The following is a 21,801-nucleotide window of genomic DNA, read 5'->3' as shown; positions in this document are numbered from 1 at the left end:
CTTAGTTGTCTGTTATCCCAAAACCTGGCCCTTTTCTAGTGCACTCCAGGTCAGGGAACATGCAGTTTCACATGCAGAAATCGGGGTACCAAACCCTCATCCCCTTATCTAATCCACTGGTCATTTCTTTCCATCACCGCCACCACCACCCTAAGTCTGAGCCACCATTTATCTCTCACATGGACCACTGAGTAACTTCTTAACATTGTCTCCATTAATCTACTTTTGCTCCACTATAATCCATTTCTACACAGTAGCCAGACCATCATTTCGAAATGTAAATTATCACTGTAAATTATCACCCTGCTTATCATCAGTTTTAACACTGTCCATGAGGCCTTGATCAGGAATACTGTATTGGAATACTCTTTCCTGGCTCCCTCAGCTCTAGCCACACCGCCATTCCTTCAGTTCTTCAAATGCACTATATGCTTCCTAAATCAGGACCTTTTCAGACTTGCTATATGCCTGGCACTGTTCTAAGTGTTTTCTGTGTATTAATTCATCTAACCCTCACAAAAACCCTACGAGGCAGGTACAATTATTTCCATTTTATTTTATATATTTTTTAAAGATTTTATTTATTTATTTGACAAGGGAGATAGAAAGAGCCAGAGAGCACAAGCAGGGGGAAATGGCTGAGCAGGGAGCCCGAAGCGGGGCTTGATCGCAGGACCCTGGGATCATGACCTGAGCCGGAGACAGATGCTTAACCGTCTGAGCCACCCAGGCGTCCCAATTATTTCCATTTTATGGATAGGGTAGCTGAGGCACAGAGAACTTGGCCAGGGTACATAGCCAGTGAGTTATAAAGCCAGCATTTGAACGTGGGCAGTCTGACTGCAGTGTCAAAGCTCTTAACCACTAACTACACTTTGCCACAAATGCTCTTTCTTCTCCTAGAAAGCCTCTTCCTTCTTTTCTGCATAGATAATTCCTACTCAGTTTCTCAGATCTCAGTTCAAACATTGCTACCTCAGGGAACCCTTCTCAGCTTCGATATATAACAGAAGACCCTATTCCATAGTGTCATACTACCCTAATATAGCACACTATCTCATATGTTGGTATGCTTATGTGTTTGGCATTTGCTTCTCCCACTTAGGCAGTAAGTTCCACGAAGGCAGAAACCGTGTCTGCTTTGTTCAGTAATGTATCCCAACACAGTACCTGGCACATAGTAGTGTTCAATACATATTTATTGTTGGAATGAATGAACAAATAAGTGACTAGGAAGAAGAGCACTCTTGGCAATAAAAATAGACATGAAAGAAAATGGAGGGGCAGAACTGAGTATGGTATTTTATAATTAAGATGGTACTATTAACAGGTAAATTACTTGTATTTTCTATAGTGACCCCTAGGAGGGAGGGAGGGAGGGAGACAGAGGAAGAGAAGGGAAGGGGAAGCTTTAGACTAAGTGAATAGTAGCTCTTACCACCAAGGAAGAAGGCCAGAGACGGAGTAAGCAGTACACACTGGAAAGAGTACTATATCCTGGAAGGCAAGAAAACTTGACCCCTCCCCCAAGCCTGGGTCAATCCAACTCCCTCCCTTCTCATCTCCTCTACCAGAGCTACTGAGTTGTTACACAACAATTTATATTGATACCAGCACAAATGCATGCGCCTAGTCTGCTACCTCTTCCATTCCCATGATTTCAAGCCTCTGTGCTCTCTTCAATTCCTCTACCCTATTATCTGGTTGCTTGCTCGTAGAAGATGACTTTGCCTCCTACTACACTGAGAAGGTAAAAGTTGTCAGGCTGAAAATCCTTCAATTTCCCTTCTTCTCCCTCTAAATTATTATCACTGTAGTGTTCCTATCCTGACCTCTTTTCTTCGAGTCTTGGGGACAGGTCTCCCCTCGACTGTCTAAAGCCAATCCCTCTTTATTTGTGCTCAGGATCTCAACTACTTAGAGATGGTCCCTTAGCAACTAGTCCCTATTCTCAGTTTCAGTCTCTCCCAACTGGTTCTTTCACTTGTTCAAGTCTCTTCCATATTTTTTAAAAACAAACAGACCTATATCCTTTGGCCCTTGACTACCTATAGCTTTTGCCTTCTTTCATCTTGCCTTCTCGAAAAAAGAGCCTACCAGCTTCCTTCACTTCCCTATCTAGCATTCACTGACCAGCACACAACAATCTGCTCCTGTCATTCCCCTGACCCTCTTCTCACCGAGGTCACCTTGTTGATAAAAAAAAAAAGCAAAAACAAAACAAAACAAAACCTGGGGCGCCTGGGTGGCTCGGTCGTTAAGTGTCTGCCTTCGGTTCAGGTCATGATCCCAGGGTCCTGGGATCCAGCCCCACATCAGGCTCCCTGCTCCGCGGGAAGCCTGCTTCTCCCTCTCCCATTCCCCCTGCTTGTGTTCCCTCTCTCGCTGTCTCTCTCTCTCTGTCAAATAAATAAAATCTTAAAAACAAACAAACAAACCAACGGACACTTTTCAGTCCTTATCTTACTTTACACTTTATAAATTTGTACTTTTGATGGTCCTCAAAACTTTCTTCCCTTGTCTCCCATGATATCATTGCTTTTCTTCCTACCTGTTGGCTCCTTCTTAGTCTCTCTTTTTGTCTTCCTCTTTTCCTCATTCCTTAAATACTGCTGTTCCCCTAGATTTCTGTCTTTGGCCCTCTTCTCTTCTTGGCCATTCACTCATTCAGCAAATATTTAGTGAGTACCCTGAATGTGCCATGCACTCTTTGATGTCGTCCACTCTATAATTTCAGATTCCATCTAAATGCTAATAACTCTCAAATCTGTTCAGACCTCTCTACGTTAAACCCAAATGGCCAGCTATGTTTGAACAACTGTACTTAGATGTCCCCCAATCTCTTCAAATTCAAAATGCCCCAAACTGAATCTCACTGTTTCAATTTTCCCACCTGACCTTGTTTTTCCTCCTCTATTCCCTGACTCAGTGATTGGTACTACCATTTAATCAGTTGTCCAAGCAAGAAACCCAAGAACAGCCTTGATTCTCCCTCAAATATGTTACCAAACAAGCTCTATACATTCTACTTCCTTGGTTTTTTTTTTTTTTCTTTCTAATTTGCATCCTTCTCTTTATTTCTATGGCTACTGTCTTTAGTTCAGGCCATAGTTCTCACCTGGGTTATTATCATAGTAGATCTGTGGGGGATATGTTCCAAGACCCCCCTAGTACCTGAAACAGTGGCTAGTACCAAACTCTATATATACTATGCTTTTTCCTATACATACATACCTATGATAAAGTTTAATTTAGAAATTAGGCAAGTAAGAGATTGACAATAATAACTAATAATAAAATAGACCAATTATAATAATATACTGTGACTGTGGTTCCCCCTCTCTCAAAATATCTTATTGAGATACTGTCCTTAGCCTTTTTCTTGTGATGATATGAGATGATAAAAATATCTATGTGATGAGTATCTAAGTGAGGTGAATGACATAGGCATTGTGATGTAGTGTTAGGCTACTATTAACTTTCTGACAATCCGTGAGAAGGAGAATTATCTGCATCCAGACCATGGTTGACCATGGGTAACTGGAACTGTGGAAAGTGAAATCGTGGGTAAGGGGGGAGGGTACTAGTGTAATTTATTTTCTTACTTCTAGTCACAACCACTTCTAATCTGTTTTCTCTACACTTGCTAGAGTGATCTCCCTAAAACACACATTTCACCATGTCACCCACTTACTTAAAATCTTTCAGTGGCTCTCCACAGCTTTCAGGCTGAATTCCAAATCCTCTAGTAGGTCATATAAGGACTTTAAGGATCTGATTCTTGCCCACCTCTCTTGCCTCACCTCTCACTGCTCACTTTTCTATCAGCAAAATCTACAGTGCCACCTTCAAACCTTACATATGATGATAAACATGTCAATAGGAATTACTTTAAGATTTTCCCAAACTAAAGGATGCTTGGCTATCATCTCTAAACCTCTGGCAGAGGAGAAGCTGAGAAACAGAAGATCCATCATTCCACTCACATACTTACAATTTTTCCCAACAAATTTTAAGGCCCTGTACCTGTTGTTTCAGATGATTAAGTTCGGCTGTCTGGGGATCAATATTAACAACAGGTTTGTTCTTGATTTTTCTTGCTCTGTCAGCATAGCGAAGGGTATTTAATGTTTCTTCTAGATTGGAGTCAGCAGGACTCACACAGGCTATCATAAGAGTATGGCTATTACCTCCTAGAGAATCTGAAAAAGAATAACAGGAGGAAATAAAAGCAAACAAGTAGGATGTAAGCAAAGCTGTCCATTTGGGTTGGTGGCTTCAAACTCAGAGCTCTAAGAAAAAAATTCTTAAGAATCTGCAAATTTCCTATTTGTGTTGACAGAGAAACACTAAGATTTTTGATGTGTAAATGATATAGTTTAGAATCCTATTCCATGTGTCCCCATTGTTAAGACTGTGATTTCAGCACTTAATCAATTTTAAAATAACTGGGGCCTGACCCAAGTAAGTTAGCAGCCACTCTTGGAATTAAACATTCTTAGGATGCCCCCTCTAGGTAGGTTTTAATTCTTCAGGGAATTCTGCTTAACAGGCACTAATAAACAGTAATCAAGTTCATTTTCAGGGACAGAGGACTAAGCACAGCTGTCATTCTATAGATTGCTTGGCTCTCAAAGCCATATATGAAGACATCTTTCCAGTATCATAGAGGCCTGCTTGCCAATAGGTCTCTTTCAAAGCTCTTTATCAATTAGACAGCTCTGTCTGTGATAGTCCAAAAATCTGTTTGCCTGTCCCATCTTCACCTTCTCAGCACCATTATTCTGAGTTACTCTCTTATTTTTAGAAACACTTTGGGCTTACCTTGAAGCAGTCGAGTCAACTTGGAATCTCTGTAGGGCACAAAGCCACCCTTTTTGTCATCTCCAAGAGCACTGATTACATTTCCCAAGCACAGGAGGCCTCGGTTAATATTAATACCTAATAGCAGGAAACAAAATTTACACTGCTTGGTAAAGCATCGAACACATACCTGCATAAAATAAAAACCCTGCAGAATATTAAATCGTCAATCAAGGAAACTTCTTGATCCTGTTCACTTTTCTGAGGACAAAAGTCTAAATGTTGGATAGGCACACGGAATTTGCTGGCACTTCTTGCCCTTTCCCATGGAAACAAAGTATACACACAGATAACTATCACCATGACAACATTTATATATTTACTTTTTATATCCATTATCATATCTAATTCTTAAATTAACGCTGAGTAATTAGATGAATAGCTGTTTTTTTATTGTCATCTTGCTAAATTATTTTTACTATCATTCTCATCTTACAGATAAGGAAACCAGCACAGAGGTTCACTGACTTGTCTAAGGTCAAACAGCTGGTGAGTGGTAGGCCTGACATTCCATTTCAGGATTTCAGTTAAGTCCTATGCTCTTTCTATGACACCACACAGGAATACATTTTCTCTTGCTGCTTTAGAAAGGGTGAAGATTCTTTTCCACTTCTTTAATTGCAAGGTTTGCTTTTTAAATCCTGTAATAATCTCTGAGGTCCTTCTAAAGCCCCCGATTTCCCCATGATTACATTTATTGTGTAAAGGCTATATAGTATAGTGGTTAAGTGCATGCGCTTTGGTGTCAGATAGACCTAGGTTCTAATCCTGGCTCTACCACTGACTACCTGATTTGGGTAAAGTTCCGCTCTAAAATGAGGCAAATATACCTACCTCATTGGATTGTAGTGGGGAATTAAATAAGATACTCGTACAAAGTTAAATGCTAAAGAAATGGGATCATTTTTGTTAACCTTTTACTTACTTGGCCATACTTTGGACTCCCCTATAACCAGAAACAATCATATCTACAAGATCCTGAGCTCCAGAATTCCTGACTGCATCCCACAATCCTTTCATTTCTTTCACGAATCCTGTTCTTCACCCTTACTGTGACCACCAATTTACAGACACTGTTTTAAAGATTTTATTTATTTGACAGAGAGCGAGCATGCACAAGCTGGGGGAAAGGCAGGCAGGGGGAGAGGGAGAAGCATGCCCTCCGCTGAGCAGGAAGCCCGATGCAGGGTTTGATCCCAGGACCCTGGGATCATGACCTGAGCTGAAGGCAGACACTCAACCGACTGAGCCACCCAGGCACCCGACACTTTTTTTAGATTTACTTTATGTATTTGAGAGAGAGAGAGCGAGTGCCAGTGGGGGGAGGGGCAGAAGGAGAGGGAGAAGGAGAGAAATCTCAAGTAGACTCCCCTCTGAGTGCAGAGCCCAACTCGGGGCTTGATCTCACGACCCTGAGATCATGACTTGAGCCGCAATAGAGTCAGGCACTTAACCGACTTAGCCACCCAGGCGCCTCTACTGACACTTTCTTTCTTTTTCTTTTTTTTAAGATTTTATTTATTTGAGAGAGTGTGCGAGAGTGCGTGAAAGAGAGCACAAGCGGGGGGGAGGGGCAAAGGGAGAGGGAGAAACAGACTCCCCACTGAGCAGGGAGACTGACGTGGGACTCGATCCCAGGACCCCGGGATCATGACCTAGCCAAAGGCAGACGTTTAAGTGACTGAGCCACCCAGGTGCACCCTGCCACTTTCTTTTCTTTTCTTTTTCTTTTTCTTAAAGATTTTATTTATTTATTTGATGGAGAGAGAGACAGCGAGAGAGGGAACACAAGCAGGGGGAGTGGGAGAGGGAGAGGCAGGCTTCCCGCGGAGCAGGGAGCCTGATGTGGGGCTCGATCCCAGGACGCTGGGATCATGACCTGAGCCGAAGGCAGACGCTAAATGACTGAGCCACCCAAGCGCCCCACCCTGCCACTTTCTAATACTCCCAGTAGATCATTCTCTCCTGGGCCTTAAACTGGACCCTGTGATCAATCATTTCAATTAGGCTTTCCCAAGCACTCACCAGACCCGTGACCTTCTGCCTCCCTATCATGTTAACTCCCAGTCACAAGTTAAACCAAGTGTGTGTGTGTGTGTGTGTGTGTGTGTAAGTTTCTGTAGGCTGCAATGCTGAAGAAAGTCACATAACCAAATGGACTAGACCCATTCATTATAAAACATTGCTATCTGACTTTAGGTGACCCTTTCGTCAATTGAAAATCTTTTCTTCCTCATCCCCTACTTCACCACGGCAGCTGTTCTAAACATTCATCATTTTCAAGACTGTAAATCTCCTTTCACTCTATTAGTGGATGATTTCAACAAATACACCGTGGAGATCAAAGTTATCCACAAGGGAAGGTTTTCCCTCTCCTCGCCTCACAGTCTTTTTCTTTGTGGTGATTCCTTCATCCCTCTCCTTGTTTCAGAGGAGTAAATAACCACATTTATTTCCCCTTCAGCCTCTGCTGGTTTGTTTCTCTTCCTTCCGTTTTCTCTGGGACCCTGGATCCTTGGATCTTCTCCCTCTCTCTTAGATCTTCAACTTATTTTCCCTTCACGAATTCCTTCTTTTCAGTCTATACACATGCTCAAATCACCCGAAACTCAAACAGAAACAATCCCCTCAAGCAACCATTCCTTTCTTTTCCCTTTATTGCTAACTGAAAGGGATACCATTTGCAGGGCCATTTAGCCTATCCAGGATGTGAAGGAGAGTCTGTGGAGATTTACCAAAGCTGCTCACCAATACCTGTACTAATTCTTGTATTAGTTCATTCCTTTCTTTTCTTTCCCCTTTGAGCCACACAGAACACTGTGCCATCTTATTGGCTCATATCCCATCTGGGATGTAAAGGAGAGACGGGGAGGTTTTTTATGTCTCTCTCTGTCAAATAAAACAAAAACCTGATGAGCAAAACTTCCATCTATAGTTTCATGCAAGAACAACAATAAAAAAAATCTAGGTGAACCCTGAGAAGAATCTATGGCAACTAGGATCTAAGCAAGAATCATACACTTGGGTATAAGAGGCTGTTTTTTTCTTCTTCAAATGAGAATCGGGGCTTTGGGATAGAAAGGAGCAAGGGAAATGAATCTCTAGAAAGAAACCATCACAAAATGGGATTTGATTTCCTCTTAAGAGATTTTAAAATGACAAATTCTTGACATGGATGGAGTACACATCATAAAGACTGGGCAGCACATGTTTGCAGAGATTTACATTTCTGATCGAGGACGGGAATGGAGAAAAATGTCCAGATAACATTATAAAATCAGAAGGTATTCTCTTTAAGACTGCGAACAGATCAAACAAGGAGAGGATCAAGAATACTATTTGACATTTTTGGGTATTTATTTACTACAGCAACAAATAAATAATAGAGATTTTAACTTAAAAGGGAAATATAACTTGTATCATGGAGGCATGTTGCAACAGGTTTCAGAACTAGAACAGAAGTAACAGGGGAGAAAAACCAGGTAGGAGAGAAATGAAGTAGCTCCATATGCAGCAGCTCTCAAATGGGGATAATTTAGCTTTTGAAGGGACATTTGGCAATATCTGGAGACATTCTGGTTGTCACAATTTGTGGGTGGCAGTGAGTGCTACTGGCATCTAGTGGGTAGAGGACAAGGATGCCACTAAACATCCTACAAGGCACTGGACAGCCCCCCAAATTATTTGATCTAAAATGTCAATACTGCCACAGCTGAGAAACTCTGCTCTATAGGTGAAGAAAATATCTGCGAGCCTAAGGCAGGTAGCCGAGTAAAACAGGGTGAAAAACAGAAGTAGTATGATAGTATCAATATGGCCCACCTAGTTAGAGAGAAAGGGAATGATCTGTTACTGCAATGGCTCACAAAACTCACAGGAATAAATACTGAGAAGGGATAGAGTGAAAGGGAATTTGATTAGGAGACAGAATCCTAGTTCAAACTCTGCCTCTGCCACCTACTGATATGTGTGACCTTGGACAAGCCACTGAAACTTTCCTTTATTCATAAAATAGGTGTGATACATACCTTACCACATTTTCATCAAATGTGATCTACAAAGTGCTACCTACACATAAGTTTTTATTAATAGGGTGGACAAACTTGGATAATTTGGGTATCTACTAAGCTATGTAAGGCTGAAAGTAGAGCACCTGATAAATTCCTAATCTACTCTGATGACAGTTTCTTCACTCAAAAGATACCGTGAGTGAATAAGGAAATGGCTACTTTGGCCTTCAAGCTGACAAACACAGAAGAACTGATGATATAAATAAAATAATGGGCATCTGTTTCTTGGGGACCAAGGGGCATGGTTATACACCAGTATGCTAACTGTTAAGAAAAGAGATCTCCAAAATTTGGGAAAAAGGCAGCTAACTTTCTGGGAACAGGACATCTAAAGGGGAAAAAAGGACAGAGGGCTTTCAAAACACAAAATTGTAATTATCTAGTCACAAATTATTTCAATAAAAAAAAATCGACGTAGCGGGGCGCGTGGGTGGCTCAGTTGTTAAGCATCTGCCTTCGGCTCAGGTCGTGATCCCAGGGTCCTGGGATGGAGCCCTGCATCGGGCTCCCTGCTCGGCGGGAAGCCGGCTTCTCCCTCTCTCACTCCCCCTGCTTGGGTTCCCTCTCTCGCTATGTCAAATAAAACAAAAACAAAAACTGACGTAGTTTCCTAGAAATCAACGTGGCAAAGAAACTCACACAGAAAAAGAACACAGAGCATTATAGGAAGTTCTGTTCAAACACAGGAGATTGGCCACCAGCATTTCTCTCCTCTCCCTCCTAAAAACACCACTAAACGGAATTTTAAAAGTACTTTACCCACCAGATCACAGAACATAGGAGAGAAATATCAGTAGACAGGAGGTTTCAACATATTTTCATAGTACAGGTAGAGAAGCAATAACTAACTTAGCAAGACAGAAGAAGCTTCAATCTAAAGAGCCTGCAGGGGGACAATAATGGTGATAGTGATAATAACAGCTAAGTTTACATAGTGTTTACATAAGCCAGACACCTTTCTAGGTACCTTATACATAGTAACTCATTTCATCCTCACAACAGTCCTATAAAGTATGATTATTGCTATATTGACATATAGGAGGGTTGAGGCACAAAGAGGTTAGGGAAGTTGCCCAAGGTTGCACAACTAAGAAGTGGCTGAGTCAGGATTCAAATATAGGCAGTCTGGCTCCAAAGTCCATGGTCCTAATCTCTATGCTCTATGGAAATGAGCTGATTGGGTCACATAGCGGCAGCACCAGGTACATTGGAAATCATTCCCAGTCTCCTTAATGGGATTGTTTTTCTAACACCCACCCGTTAAATGTTGATATTCTCTTGAAACTGTCTTGAGCTCTTTTCTCCCTATATATACTCTCCCTAGGTTATTTTATACAGCCTAGAGTTCCAATAAAAACTCTAATGAATGAGTCACTCATCCGCATCTCCAAACAAGACCTCTTTCCTGTTGCCCAAAGCTGTATGTTGGCTGCCTACCGAATAACCTCCAGTGGGCTGTGCCCACAAGGCATTGCATGAAAATACCAAAACAAAACAGAATTCATCTTTCAGTGCCAATCCATGTCACTTCCAGCACTGTCCTTTTTCATTTTCTTGCCGTCTAACAAGTCATGCAACAAACAGCCAACCTGGGACTCTTGCTCTTCTCACCCCACACGTCTGAGTCCTTTTCATCAAATACTTAGTGAGTAGGTACAATGTTCTAGGCACTGTGCTAGTTATTAGAGATACAAAGATGACTAAGTCACAATCCCCACTCTCAAGGAGTTCATAAATTAAAGGGAGAGAGGGACACAAACAAAAATTTGCAAATAGATAACATTAAAGGAAGAGATATGTATAGTAAAAATGGGTTCTCGTAAGAGGGAGTGGTAAATGTTACCTGGGAAGGTAAAGGAAGGCTTTAGCAAAGAATTAAAAATTTGAGCTGAAATGCGAAGGATGATTAGAACAGTGCCAATGGAGGAGAAAAGGGTAGGAAAGAAGAATGTGAGGGCATTCCAGACAGAGGAAGTAGCACATGTCAAGGCACTTATTTGTGAGGAACTATGGGTAGTTCAATATCAATACAATGTGCCAAGGTAGGAGAAGGAGAGTGACAAATAAGGAGGTCAGAGGACAGCTAGGGAGAGATCATAAGTGCATGACAGATATGTCAGTCTCAGGTGTGTGTGTATTTATCCCGTAGGTCAGTGGTTTTCAAACAGTGTTCCTCAGAACCTTAGGGATACTGCAGGGAACGGCAGAGATGCTTCAGAGCATCTGCAACTGTAATTTGCGTTTTGGTTTTTAAGCTTTTTTTATTGTGGTAAAATATGCATAATCTAAAAGTTACCATTTTAGCCATTTTTAAGTGTACATGCAGTTTGGTGGCATTAAGTACATTCACACTGTTGCGTAACCATTACCACTATTTACAAATATTTTAACTATTTTAAAAACTGCCTTTAAACAGCTCACTCCAATGTGCTATATTTCAAATCTCAACATACTGGAGTCTACCAACACATCTTGTGTGTTGAGGTTAGTTAAGTTTCCTGCAGTCCTTGAAAGTACCTCTAACATTTGTGCATATGTTTGACTTTTCTGCAAATGTGGATTTTCAGGTTATGGCTTTGCATAGACTCTTTCCTGGTCACATGCTCGCGCATGGAAAATTGTGCAAGTTATCATACCACTATACACGAGTTTGTACTGAAACACCAGACAGAGGCAGTTCCTCAATTCACGCACTCTTCACTGCATCATGGTCAGTTGCGTGGTACCAAATGGATGTTCGCAATCTACATGTCCACCGATGGATGAATGAATACACAGAATTCCGTGTGAGCACACACACGCATATATACATACAATGGGATATTACCGAGCCACAAAAAAGAAGGAAATTCTGCCTTTTGCAACATGGATGAACCTTGAGAACATTATGCTAAGTGAAATAAGTCAGATGGAGAAAGACAAATACTGTAGGTTCTCACTTATAAATAGAATCTAAAAAAGCTGAACACATAGAAAAAGAGTAGAATGGTGGCTGCCAGAGGCTGAGGGGTGGGAGAAATGGGGAGATGTTGGTCAGAGAATATAAACTTCCAGCTATCAGATAAATAAGTTCTGGGGATCTCATGTAAAGCATGGTGACTAAAATTAAGAGTACTGTATTCTATACTTGATAGTTGTTAAGACAGTAAACCTTAAATGTTATCAGCACACACATACACACACACACACAAATGGTAATTATGTGAAGGAGTGTGTTAACTAACCTTATTGTGGTAATCATTTCACAATATATATGCGTATCAAATCATCACACTGTATACCTTAAACTTACATATGTTATATGTCAATAATATCTCACTAAAGCTGGAAAAAAATTAAATGAGATCGTGCATATGAAGAACTTAGCCAATGGCACTCAAAAAAAAAAAGTTTCAGTGCTTCTTGTAAACTTTGCAAGTATCCTGTTAGGCATTTATAGTTGTTACATCACATAAACTAGGGAAGATATTGCTAGTGATACAACTCTGGATTTAAATGTCCTATCATTTGAAACTCCTGGATCAGTTTAATAATTGAAGAGAATCCTGAGGTTGTAAAGTGGGCTGTTAAAAAGTGTTTATAATTCACAGCCACATATCAGTATGAATCAGGATTTTCTTGATAATGTGTCACCAGAACAAATTATAGGAAAAATTAGAGCGAAACCTTAATTAAGATTCTGTCATCCAGAATCCCCATCAATGTCATATACTAAGAATTAAGAATGTTTACTAGAGCTTAATTTGTAATAGCAAAAGTCTGGAACCAACCTAAATGTTCATCAGTAGGGGAACGGTATAATAAATATGATGGTCTATCTATACAATATATAGACATGAAAAAGAACATGGTAGAGATGTGTAAGTTAACATGGAACAAACTCCAACATATATCATTCAGTGAAAAAAATAAAGGGTAGACTAGAGTAGACTCCCTTGTATGCTCCCATTTGTATAGAAAGAGAAAATATCTAGAAATGTGGATTAGAGATTTGGGAAAAGAGAAAAAATTACTTTTCATTATACTACATTTAAAAAAAGCTTTTATTTCAAAATAATTATTCAGATTCACAGGAAGTTGCAAAGAAATGTATAGGAAGGTCTTGTGCTCCATTCACCCAGCCTCTCCAATGGTAACGTATCGCATAGCTATATAGGTAATGCTGGAAAGTAAACGTTGGCACAATCCTGAGCTTATTCAGATTTCAGCAGTTTTTACAGGTACTCGTGTGTGTGTGTGGTTCTGTGCCATTTTATCACATGTATAACTTCATGTAACCATCTCCAAAATCAAGATACAGAACAGTCCTATTACCACACGGCTCTCCTGTGCTACCCTTTATAGGCATACCTACTCTTTTACCCCCCAATGCCCAACCCCTATCGACCATTAATCTGTTCTCCCCCATAATTTGGCTATTTCATGAATGTTTCTTTTTTTTTAAAGATTCTATCTGAGATAGAGCAAGAGCAAGCGAGAGAGAGAGAGAGAGAGAGAATGAGCGCACGAGGGGGAGAGACACAGAGAGAGAGAGAGCATGAGTGGGGGGAGCGGCAGAGGGAGAGGGAGAAGCAGGCTCTCCACTGAGCAGGGAGCCCGATGCGGGGCTCCATCCCAGGACCCTGAGATCATGACCTGAGCCGAAGGCAGACGCTTAACCAACTGAGCCACCCACGCACCTCTATTTCAAGAATGTTTAAATGGCATCATACAATATGTAACCTTTTGAGACTGGTCCCCCCTTTTTTTTTCCAACTCAACATAACAATAATCCATCTAAGTTGTTGTCTGTATCAAGAGTCATTCCTTTTTACTGCTGAGGAGTATTACATGGCACGGATGTACCATATTTTGTTTAACCATTTGCCTACTAATGGACATTTCAATCATTTCATTTTTGGTCATTACAAATACAGCAGCTATGAACATTCATGTACAGATTTTTGTGTGAACATATACTTTCTCTGGGATAAATGTCCAATAGTGCAATTGCTGTATTGTTTGATAAGAACATATTTAGTTATAGAAGAAACTGTTTTCCAGAGTAACTGTACCTCTCTACATTCCCACCAGCAATGTATGAGAGATCTAATTTCTCTACATTCTTGCCAGCATTTGGTACTGTCACTATTTTTTCTTTTAGCTATTATGAGAGGTGTGCAGTGATATCTCATTGCTGTTTTCATTTGTATTTCCTTAATGACTAAGGATACCGAACATCTTTTCATGTGGTTATTTGCCACCTGTATGTCCTCTTTGGTGAAATATCTGTTTGTGTTTTTTGCCTACTTTGTAGTTGGATCGTTTTTTTACTATTCAGATTTCAGAGTTCTTCATATATTCTATTTTTTTTTGAAGTGAACATAACCTCAAGATTTTATTGTCTTCATAATATTAACAAAATATGAAGCTTAGAACTGGATCACTTGGCCCTTTCTCTTCTTATCTCCTCCCAGTTCAAAATGCTTGCATCTCTTAATAGCCAGCATTCTCTTAGATCTGCAATTGGGCTCATCACATTCAAGCCTCAGCACAATCTTCTTTGTAGTTTTAGCCTTTTTCCGGAAAATCGGCTTAGTCTGCCCACCATAGCCACTCTGCTTCCTGTCATTAACGCCGCTTTCCCTGGGCATAAAGAGAATCTTTGCCCTTCTTGTACTGTGTCACTTTGTGGGGCTGGTGCTTGCCACACTTCTTGCAGAAAGTCCGGTGGGTTTTAGGAATGTTCACCATGTTTGCGAGAGCGCTATCGGCACGGAAAGAAAGAGCCTTCATATATTCTAGATACAAGTCCTTTGTTGTACTGCATTTTTTATCATGGAAAATTTTATGATATACCAGTTACTATAAAGAAATAAATTGTGATTATAAACTAGTTATAATATTCTTATTGTTTGAAGACTGACTTATACAATGTTATAAACCTGAACTTATAAAATAAATTTATGTGAATATAAAACCCGTTCTTTGATTTATTTCAACTGTTAGAATTTGTTGTAAGATTTCATTTAAAAAAAGAGTTCTTCTGCTTTAAAGGGAAGGCAGGTTAAAAAAAAAATCTGCTGTAGATGATGGAAACAAATGAAAGTGTTTTTGGGGGGAGGGGCAGAGGGAGAGAGAAAATGTTAAGCAGGCTCCACGTCCAGGGTGGAGCCCAACCTAGGGCTCCATCTCATAACCCCAAGATCATGGCCTGAGCCGAAATCAAGAGCTGGAAGTTTAACCGACTGAGTCACCCAGGTGCCCCACAATTGAAAGGTTTTAAAGAGGGGGTATACAGGATCGAATTTGGATTTTATAAATATGACTTTGGTCATCAGTTGGAAGGTAGATTTGGGAGTCAGAAACTAGTGTTTAAGAAACCATTTAGCAGGTTATTTTAATAGTTCAAGTGAGAGATCTCTAAGGACTGGAACGATGGAAAAGGAATGAAGGAGAAAGAAGTCAAAGGTATTTAAGACATAAAAATGACATGACCAAGCAACCTTTCCAATGTGGGAGATGAGAAAGAGAGAGAAAGAATACAACATGTGCTCATATTCCGGGAATAAGGCAGATACACATTCATCTGGCCAGGCAACACTTACTGAGCACCAACTGTGTACCAGGCACAGTGCTTGGCACAGGTGGCAGGAAAATAAGAACCAGTCTTTGCATTCAAGGAACTCAAAGTCTAATGGGAAAAACAAACAAGTAATTACATCGAAGAAAAGGGAGGATGCAGTGAGACTTGGCAGGGTGGCAACTGACTAGGAAGGGAAGTAACCTATATCATGATAAGGTTTTAGGTTATAGGCTTTTAGGTAAATGCCTTTGTCAAAACCCAGCTAACATACACTTAAAATTTGTGCTTTTCATTATAAATTCTACATTAAAAAATATAAACAAATATTAAACCCTAGTTAATAACATGTAAGCTTGAGTATTTAGGAGGAAGTGTACTAATGTGTGCAATTTACTTTAAAATGCATTTAAAAAAGAATATGGCTTAATGAGTATAGATATGTAATAAAGTAAATATAGTAAAATGCTAATGGTGGAATCCAGATGCTAGGTATAGGGCTGTTCCTGTACAATCTTTTATACTTTGCTGTATCTTTGAAAAATTTCATAATAAAATGTTGGGAAAAAACACTATGGAACACCAGCTGATGGACTGACCCATATTAGAGGTTTCATACGTGGGTGACATCTGAATTGTGAATCGAAATATTAGTAAGAATTGTCAGACCAAAAGGGAGGAAGAACTCAGGCATTCAATCAGGACCAGCTATGAGTCAGGCACTATGCTGGGCCCTAAGGATTCAAAGATGAATAAAACACCTTTGCCTGGCTTGCTGTCAAGTCAGCCATTTTAGGAGATGACAGTATTACAGAGTTGGGTTAGTGTTAGTGCAGCAAAGAGGTAAGCACGGGATGGGGGTGGGGGATTGAAGGTGGTCAAAGAGAGTTTCTTCAAGGGGATGAAATCGGAGCTGAGTATTGAAGGGCAAAACAAAATTAGCCATGTGAAGACAGAAGGAAGGCATTTCCAGCAGAGGGAGCAGGATGTACAAAGAAGCATAGAGAAGAGAGAACTTGGCACACTTCGAATGGCTAAGCAGATTGCAAGGAAGGGATGGGGAGAGGGGAAGCTAGCCAGGTAGGCAGGGCTAGAGCACAAGGGTCATGCCAAGCAGTGTAATACAAAATGAGGAGCTATGAGAAGAGCTTTAAGCAGGGATATCCAGTTTGGGAAAACATGTTGGCTGCTGATTGGTAGATGGCTTGGAAGGGTGCCTGGCTGAAAAAGATAGGGAAACCAGTTGGAAAGCTTGCTCTAAGCTAAGAAATGCTGAAAGCCTGAACTAAGGTAGTGGTAGTAGGGTCAGAGAAAAGAAAGTGATTTGAAAGATGAGAAAGTAAGACTGAAAGAGATTGGCGACTGATGGGACTGGGAGGAGGAGCCAGAGTGCAGGAAGAGCATGGCTTGATGCCCCCCGGTTTCAGGCATGAGTGACTGAGGGGATGTTGGTGTTCTATACTGAAGGTGATGAAAGGGCAGGTTTAACAGAGGCAGGGAGAAATGAGGAGTTCAGTTTTAGGTAAGTGGAATGGGAGCTGTCTATGGGACATCCATGAGATGCCCCCACAGGCAACTACATTTATAGGCTGAAATGTAGATGTGAGATTTGGGCTGGAGATAAGAGGTTTGGGAGGGGCAGCATATAGGCAGGAGTTATAAGCATCTAAGTGGGTGAGACCACCCAGGGTGGTGCAGAGGTGGCACGATGATGGGCCTGAACAGTGGGAAGAGAAAGAAAAAAATTGCAGGACAGAACCTGGGCTGTTGCAGGTATGGGTAGCTGGAAGAAGAGGAGCCTGAGCGAGTCCTCAGAAAAGAGGACATCCAGGAGACGGCAGTGTCACAGATCTGAGGGAGGAAGGAGACTGCCCAGATGAAGGGGCAGGGTGCCAGACACTGTGGAGTCACCACGTAAGAGAATGACTAAAAAGAGCCTAATGGATCCAGTTTTTCAGGTCACTGGGTGACCTCAGGAGGGACAGTTGCAATGAGATGAGGATGGAGGGCTGGCAAAAAGGCAAGGTGAAAAGTAAAAGGAGAAGAACAGTAGTACGAGGAGGATGAAGGATTTTGTTTTGTTTTAAAATGGGAAAAATATATTAGAACACTTCTATGCTGGGGGGCAGGGGTGAGGGAAGGCCAGTAGACAGGGAGAGGTTAAAAAGCACAGGAAGAACGGGGCACTTGATGGAACCAGATTTGCAAGGCAGTGGGGAGGGAAAAAACCCAGCAGAGAACATCATACAAGTACAATGGTACTGAGATCTGCAGTAAGAGTGCTATTTGGAAACGATGAGTAGACTGCTGTGGTTGGAACCTTGTAGTCCGTAGGCAAGTGTGGGAGGTAAGCCTGGAAATCTAGAGGGGCCAGAAATTGCCAATGTAGTCCCCTGGTACTATACAATCTCAAGGAGAAAAAAAATACATTAGAAGATGAAATGGTTACAAGGGCCACATTGAAAATCTAAGACTTCTGGTTGGATCTGGAAAGATGGCTCTATTGTAGATAGTTGGATGGGGGAGGAGAGGACGACTGCATTCTGGGAGAGAAGAGATGGCTGTGCTGAAAGTGCACAGAAGCCAGAATTAGCAGGGCATGTTGTGAAGGCTGTGTAGCTGGGGTGGAGTGTGGGCAGAGGAAGCTGTGAAAGACAGCTGAGGAGGTAGGCTGGGACCAGGGTACAAAGGGTCTGGAAGGCCTGGCTATGGATTTTAGACTTCATCCTGTAAGCAGTGATGTGCCACATCGTTTCTAATCAGGGAAAGTACCATGTACAGAGTGGTACTTTAAGGAGGCTAATGTAAGTATGGTATTTAGAACGGAATGCCTCCTAGGAGCCAAAGTATGAGGAGGCCAGGTATGTAGGGTGAAGGCACGGACTTTGTAGAGGCAGCAGGAACAGACTGGAAGTGGGCGCATCTCTACAATATTGCTAAGGAAGAACTAACAGCAGGTAGTGAGGACTCATTTCTAATCGAGGAGATCATGCTGGGTGCAAAAATCGGCATAAGGGAATAGGAAGAAAAAGCAAAAGAGAAAGAAAAGGAATAGTCTGAGTTAGAGAAAGAACTCAGAGAATGAGGATTTCCAAAACAGAAGTTCCAAGAAGGGTATGTTCAAATGTCAATGCCACTAAGAGGTCAGGTAAGATGGGCACTGGAAAGAACCAATTCATTTTGGTAATTAAGATATCACTGATAATCTTTTACATAGTGGTTTTAGTAAGGTGGATAAAAACAGACTATCAGGAGAGTGAATCAGGTTCCTAGACAGACAAAATCAATACTAAAAAATAAATTTTATTTCCATATGCCAAAAACAAAGTCAGAATATAAAATTTTTAAATATTCTACTTAGGCTAGTTACATGGGTTTGTTCAATTTGTGAAAATTCAGCAAGCTGTTTGCTTATATGTAATTTCCTAGTTTTAAAGATTTTATTTATTTATTTGAGAGAGAGAGGGCAAGTGGTGGGAGGAGCAGAGGAAGAGGGACAAGCAGACTTCGTGCTGAGCGTGGAGCCCAATGTGGGCCCCAGTCTCACGACCTTGAGATCATGACCTGAGTTGAAATCAAGAGTTGGACACTTAACCGACTGAGCCACCCAGGTGCCCCAATTTTCTGGTTTTATATTACACTTCAATAAAAAAGTTTTTGAAATATCACTTCTAAGCCCATAACTATATGGTCAATTAATCTTCAAGAAGCAGGAAAGAATATCCAATGGGAAAAGGACAGTCTCTTCAACAAATGGTGTTGGGATAACTGGTCAGCAACATGCAGAGAATGAAACTGGACCACTTTCTTACACCATACTCAAAAATAAATTCAAAGTGGATTAAAGACCTAAATGTGAGACCTGAAACCATCAAAATCCTAGAGGAGAACACAGGCAGGAATCTCTTTGACATTGGCCACAGCAACTTCTTTCTAGATATGTCTCCAGAGGCAAGGGAAACAAAAGCAAAAATAAACTATTGGGACTTCATCAAAATAAAAAGCTTCTGCACAGCCAAAGAAACAATGAACAAAACTAAAAGGCAACCTATGGAATGGGAGAAGATATTTGCAAATGACATATCCAATAAAGTTAGTATCCAAAATATAAAAAGAATTTATAAAACTCAATACCCCCAAAACAAATAACCCAATTAAAAAATGGGCAGAAGACATGAATAGACATTTCTCCAAAGAGGAGATACAGATGGCTAACAGACACATGAAAAGATGTTCAACATCACTCATCACCACGGAAATGCAAATCAAAACCATAATGAGATACCACCTCACACCAGTCAGAATGGCTGAAATTAACAAGTCAGGAAAGGACAGATGTTGGTAAGGATGTGGAGAAAGGGGAACCCTCCTGCACTATTGGTGGGAATGCAAACTGGTACAGCCACTCTGGAAAATACTATGGAGGTTCCTCAAAAAGTTAAAAATAGAACGACCCTATGATCCAGCAGTTATACTACTGGGTATTTACCCAAAGAATACAAAAACACTAATTCAAAAGGATACATGCACCCTTATGTTTATAGCAGCATTACCTACTATATGGAAGCAGCCCAAGTGTCCATCAGTTGATGAATGGATAAAGAAGAAGTGGTATACACACACACACACACACACACACACACACAATGGAATTTTTATTCAGCCATAAAAAAGAATGAAATCTTGCCATTTGCAAGGAGGTGGATGGAGCTACAGAGTATAACGCTAAGCAAAATAAGTCAGTCAGAGAAAGACAAATACCATATGATTTCACTCATACGAGGAATTTAAGAAACAAAACGAGTGAGCCAAAGGGAAAAAAAGAGAAAGAGAGAGAGAAACCAAGAAACACACTCTTAATTATAGAGAACACACTGATGGTTACCAGGGGTAGGGGGGTGGGTGGGAAGATGGGTTAAATAGGTGATGGGGATTAAGGAGTGTACTTGTTTTGATAAGCAGCAGGTGAGGTATGGAACTGTTGAATCACTATATTGTACACCTGAAACTAATAATAGTATATCACTGTACATTAACTGGAATTAAAATAAAAATTATAAAATGTATCACTTCCAAAAACTGTCAAAATACAAATTACCTCTGAATAGAACAAAAGATGTATAAGACTTCTACAGGGAAAATTATTGAGAAATATTAAAGAAGTCCTAAATAAATGGGGAGATATATTATGGACATAGATTTGGAAGACTTAATTTGACTTAATGAAATAGTGCCCAGAAACAGACCAAAGCCTATTTGGGCCTTAATATATGACAGAAGTGGCACCGCTCAGCAGTGGGGAAAGGGTAGACTTTTTATTAAATAGTGCTAGGACAAATGGGTATTTATGTGGAAAAGTGAAATTGGACCCCCACATCATACCATGTACAGAAAACAGTTCTAGGTGAATTAAAGAGTTAAATGTGAAAGGCAAAACTGTGAAGCTTCTATAGATTATCTAGAAGAATATCTCCAAGACCTTGCAGTACTGAAGTATTTCTTAAACAGGACACAAAATAAAGGAATCATCAATGAAAGAGGAGTGAAAAGATAAGCCAGAGATGAGGGAGAAGATATTTGCAAAACATGTGAGAGTGGGGAAGTTTGCAATACATATAACTGAACAGTGACTAGAATCTATAGTATATAAAAAACTACTTTTTAAAATCAGTAACAAAAGGACACAACAGAAAAACGGGCAAAACTAGGCCAGGTATTTTATAGCAAAGAAAATGTATGTGGCCGGGATGCCTGGGTGGCTCAGTAGGGTAAGCATCTGCCTTCAGCTCGGGTCATGATCCCAGGGTCTTGGGATTGAGCCCAGCATCAGGCTCCCTGCTCTTTGGGGAGTCTGCTTCTCCATCACCCTCTGCTCCTCCCCCACTCATGCACACACACACTCTCTCTCAAAAAAAATCTCTAAAAAGAAAGAAAGAAAATGTATGTGGCCAAAAAACACAGAAAAAGGTGATCAACCCTTTTAGTCATTGAAGTAATGAAAATGAAAACCACTATGAGGTTTATCACTCCACACTCACTAGACTGGCAAAAATTTTAAATTCTGACCAGTGTTGGGGAATGTGGAGCTACAAGGACTTTCATACCTTGGAACACTTTGTAAGACGGTTGGGTATGTACCCTATGACCCAGTAGTTTTATTTCTCAGTATTTACCCCAGAAAATCCTTTTTAAAGATATTTTACTTAAATTCAAGTTAGTTAACATATAGTGTATTATTAGTTTCAGTGGGAGAATTTAGTGATTCATCAGTGGCATATAACACCCAGTGCCCTCCTTAATGCCCAT

General features: G+C 40.6%; 1 protein-coding gene and 1 pseudogene across 3 annotated transcripts in view; both read right to left on the bottom strand.

The window, feature by feature from the left end:
* The window catches only part of KIF4A (kinesin family member 4A), a 113,288-nt gene that overhangs the window by 65,503 nt on the left and 25,984 nt on the right, over window positions 1-21,801 (bottom strand). For all 3 annotated transcript variants that reach the window (XM_025894002.2, XM_073885896.1, XM_025894065.2), the window contains 2 exons: window positions 4,825-4,941; window positions 4,027-4,202 (listed from right to left, as the gene is read on the bottom strand). In XM_025894002.2, coding sequence (XP_025749787.1) covers window positions 4,027-4,202; window positions 4,825-4,941 — 293 coding nt within the window. The remainder of the gene's footprint in view (window positions 1-4,026; window positions 4,203-4,824; window positions 4,942-21,801) is intronic.
* LOC112840834 (large ribosomal subunit protein eL42-like) lies at window positions 14,295-14,681 on the bottom strand (annotated as a pseudogene).

The sequence above is a fragment of the Callorhinus ursinus genome, unplaced genomic scaffold (genome assembly GCF_003265705.2).
Source record: "Callorhinus ursinus isolate GAN/ISIS: 27379988/994484 unplaced genomic scaffold, GSC_fseal_2.0 scaffold66, whole genome shotgun sequence".
NCBI lineage: Eukaryota > Metazoa > Chordata > Mammalia > Carnivora > Otariidae > Callorhinus > Callorhinus ursinus.
This window is presented reverse-complemented; position numbering and strand designations above follow the sequence as displayed.